The 4,117-nt window shown below is 31.5% G+C and overlaps 1 protein-coding gene across 1 annotated transcript; it reads right to left on the bottom strand.

Annotated features, from left to right (window-relative positions):
• Nucleotides 1-1,899: 1,899 nt before the first annotated feature.
• On the bottom strand, nucleotides 1,900-2,349 carry LOC131876100 (uncharacterized). Its single transcript, XM_059220887.1, has one exon. The coding sequence runs from the start codon at nucleotides 2,347-2,349 to the stop codon at nucleotides 1,900-1,902; it is 450 nt and encodes a 149-aa protein (XP_059076870.1).
• Between the last annotated feature and the right edge of the window lie 1,768 nt (nucleotides 2,350-4,117).

The raw sequence follows: 4,117 nt of genomic DNA on the forward strand, positions 1-4,117 counted from the left end.
ATGAGAGACCGTTTTCCAAACTCCTAATACTTGTGCCCCCAAAGGTTTTAAGCAAATAAACTTTATCCCATGCTACTAGAGGGAGTTTCTTCTTACCATCTTTATTATTACTCCAAAGGTAGGACCTAAGAGTATCATGCAAACTAACAATGGCCACTTTTGGAGACTGCAAAACAGACATGAGATAAATAGGAACAACATTTAGGACAGACTTAATAAGAACAATCTTACCAACCAAAGATAACCATCTATGATTCCAGGATAGGATCCTTCTAGAGATAACTGAAATAATCTTATCCCAAAACTCAACTTTATCCTGCTTAATGAAGAAAGGTATACCAAGATAAGAACAAGGAAGATTTCTAGATGCAAATCCCAAAAAAATCTTCAATCTATCCTGAACCAATTGTGAAGCATGAAGGAAAAAAATCTTTGACTTACCAACATTTACTCTCTGACTAGAAAAGGATACATAATTCTGCATTATCTCCTTTATCACTCTTGCCTCACCCAAAGAAGCCTGACCAAATAACAAGGTATCATCTACAAACAAGCAATGGAAATGCTTTGTGGAACATTCTGAATCCTAATTCCCTTCCAAAGCCCTCTCATCTTAGCGGCTCTTATAGCCCAACTGAATGTTTCAGCTAGAAGAATGAACAAGAACAGAGACAAGGGATCCCCCTGCCTCAAACCCCTAGAAGAGGAGAAAAAACCACAAGGGGAGCCATTAATTAGAACCGAGAACCTTGCAGAAGAAATACAAGCACGAATCCATTTGACCTATGCCTTAGAAAAGCCTAATTTAAGTAAAACAACACACAAAGCCCCCCATTCTACTCTATCATATTCCTTCATCATATCTAATTTGAGGATCATGGTCGGGATTCTCTAAGTAGAAATAGAATGCAAAAACTCATGCGCCACTATAGCTCCCTCTGCCATCTCCCTTCCTGGAGCAAAACCACCTTGTTCTAAAGAAATGATCCTAGGCAGAATTGTAGCTAGCCTTAAAGAAATAGCCTTGGTAAAAATCTTGTACAAAGTGTTACATAAAGCAATAGGGTGAAAATCAACAAATGTCTTGGTAACCTCTTTTTTAGGAATAATTACAATCATTGTAGTATTGAGCTCTTTCAAAACAAACCTATTCCTTCTAGCTTCCTCAAGGGCCAATAAAACATCATTTCCCACCAAATCCCAGCATTTCTGAAAAAATAGAGTAAAACCATCCAGTCCTGGAGCCTTATCAGTGTTCATTGCAAAAACAACATTCTTAAGATACCAAAGCAGGGATATTAGAAGAAATGTTATTATGAAGATCTCCATGCTCCGAAGATAATAGTGACTTAAAAAACCTAACTGCCTTTGAAGCAATATCCTCTTGTTCTGTAAAATTGTATTTCTATCACCAACTGAAAGCCAGATCTCCCTCAATTTCTGTCTCCAATATATTTCTTCTCTGCTCAAAACTTCTTCAAGCTCTGCTTTTAGCAATTTTAGTTCATAAATTAAAAATGTGATAGATATACAAGAAAATATGAACAATAAAAAAACTCACTCTAAATATATTATTAAAACATAATTTAAGAAGATGAAAATAAAAGAACAAAGTATTTAAAATAAAAAAGATAATAAAAATGATAAATCTTGTAGTCATCCTAAAATAGATTCTATACTATATTCTGCTTTGAAAAGTGAGTTTTAAAAACTTACGATGAAAACCTCAACAATTAACACAAATCAACTTCTTTCAAACGTCGATTTAAATCACAACATGAACAATAACTAATAGAAATTAAGTTCATATCATAAATAATTGTTTTGCTTAGATAATTATTAGGATGAGTAATTTACCTTTCGAATCTCCTCCTCCCAGTGTTTGTGACACATGATTTCTTATTTCTTTTTAGGTGGTCTTGAAGTGCTTCCTGTAAGTGCTTCCCGTTCACTGCGTATTTGATTACATTCTTCATTCAGTGTAGCATTCAATCTTGTGCACATCTCAATCATCTCCTTCATTCTGTTTCTTCTTTGCTCGAGATTTTGTTTCATAGAACTTTCTCGTTCTTTAGCCTTGTGAAGCTTGTTTCTTGTTTTCTTATGTTTTTGTTCGCTGGAGTTTGCTCGTTCTACGGCCATCTCGAGCTCCTCCTCTAGTTTGGAGATTCTTTTATTCAATAACTTGTTTTTTGCATTAGACTTATCTATTTTGGCTTCCATTAGATGTAACCGTTGACGATATTCACGTATGGAAGGTTCCTTTTCGTCTTTTTCATCTTTATTTTCTTTGCTTTCGTCTCTAATTTCCCGCAGATCATTTTCTTCTGGATTTTTTTCTGTATCCATTTTTAACTCTTTTTGTTGTAATCTGCTATGTTATGATACTCACTCCTGAAGAAGTAATGGTTCTTGTCAAAGGACCTCAAATTTTCAAAATTAAACCCTATTCATATCTGATACTAACCATCAAAAAACATATTTGCTATTAAAAAAAATACATGAATTTGATTCAGAAGAAAGGAATTGTAATGGCTATCAAATCTATTGTAGATCTCTAAAATAACAGTTACAAAATATCATAAAAATGATAAGTTTTGTAGTCATAAAAAAAAGAACGATTAAATTTCACAGCCAATTTAAAGACAACATTCAAGTAGACAATGATTATATTTGAGATGATATTAATTTTTTTAAGGAACACTCATTGTAGGCGTTTAGAATTACCTGTGAACAAGAATCCTAGGAACACTAATCTTCTACCAATGAGCTTTTCCTCCTCCCTGATGAACAAACAAACGATTATTAAATATGCTTTAAGAAAAAGTTATGGACTAAATCTTTCACATACTTTGTGATCTCGTCAAGAATAGAAGCTTTCTATGTCTGCAAAAAATGAATGAATGAAGCCTCTTTGGAGTGGCATAGGTTCAAATTCATCTTTATAGCTGGTATGAATCAATTTCTGTCTTAGACGTTACACTGTCTAAATATAACGATAAGTTTGCTATAAATTCCAAAAGAATCCTCCTACAAACATAACTCCAGCTTTGCTACGAACTTTTTGACACTTGCTAATTAACATGCTATTTTCATTGCTATCTTGCTATAAATAGATGGTAGCTGGTAGCTGGTAGCTGCAGAGTCATAACTGTTGATTTAATCAAAGAGGCAGGGCATAACTTTGCAATTTCGTTAAACAGATAGGATCTTAGAAGTCCATTAAATTGTCTTCGAAGACAACATACCTAAATAAACAATTAAATAAAATTCACTCTCTTCTTTTTTTTTTAAATAAAATTATTTTAATAGATGCTGATATATTAACTAGTATGTTTATATTTTAAAAAGATTAGCTAGATATCCATTTTTTTGAAAAAAGTTGTGCATCTTCTAGATAGTCATGTCAAAACAATTCACACTTGTTTCACCATTAGCACAACATACTAGAAAAAGAAATGTGTAATTGAACCTTTAAAAATATTTTTATATTAGAAGAAAGCTTCATAACCTTCCAAAAAGCTTAAAGCACACAAATATTAACTAGTTTCTCTATATTTAAAAAAAATTAGTTAGATATCCATTTAAAAAAAAAGTGGTGCATCTTCTTGATAGTCATGTCAAAATAATTCACACTTGTTTTATCAATAAGGCAACATACTAGAAAAAGCAATATGTAATTGAAACATTAAAAATCGTTTACATTGGAGGAAAGCTTTATAACCTTCAAGCACACAAACAATTTAATTGTCCCCTCAAAAAAATTAAAAATATATATAATAATACATATAATATATCTATTATATATATGCTACTAGCAATTGTGCCTCAACATGAAAGACAATAAAAATATATTAAACTATAATTATATAGTATTGTATTGTTAGATTTTTAAATATGAAAATATTATGAATATATTACAATATTTGAATATAATATTTTTTCAATATTGATTAAGCTCCTTAAAGCCTTCACACAATTCTTTTTTCCTGCAATTTTGATACATTCAATAATTTGTATGATTATCTTAACTAAACTGATCCCATTATGCTCAACATGTTCTAATCATCTACTATACGTATGTATATATATATATATGCATATACATACACATTTA

Source organism: Cryptomeria japonica, chromosome 5 (genome assembly GCF_030272615.1).
Source record: "Cryptomeria japonica chromosome 5, Sugi_1.0, whole genome shotgun sequence".
Taxonomy (NCBI): domain Eukaryota; kingdom Viridiplantae; phylum Streptophyta; class Pinopsida; order Cupressales; family Cupressaceae; genus Cryptomeria; species Cryptomeria japonica.

Coding starts and splice junctions, on each gene's coding strand:
- LOC131876100 (XM_059220887.1), bottom strand. CDS start 2,349: ATGGATACAGAAAAAAATCCAGAAGAAAATGATCTGCGGGAAATTAGA.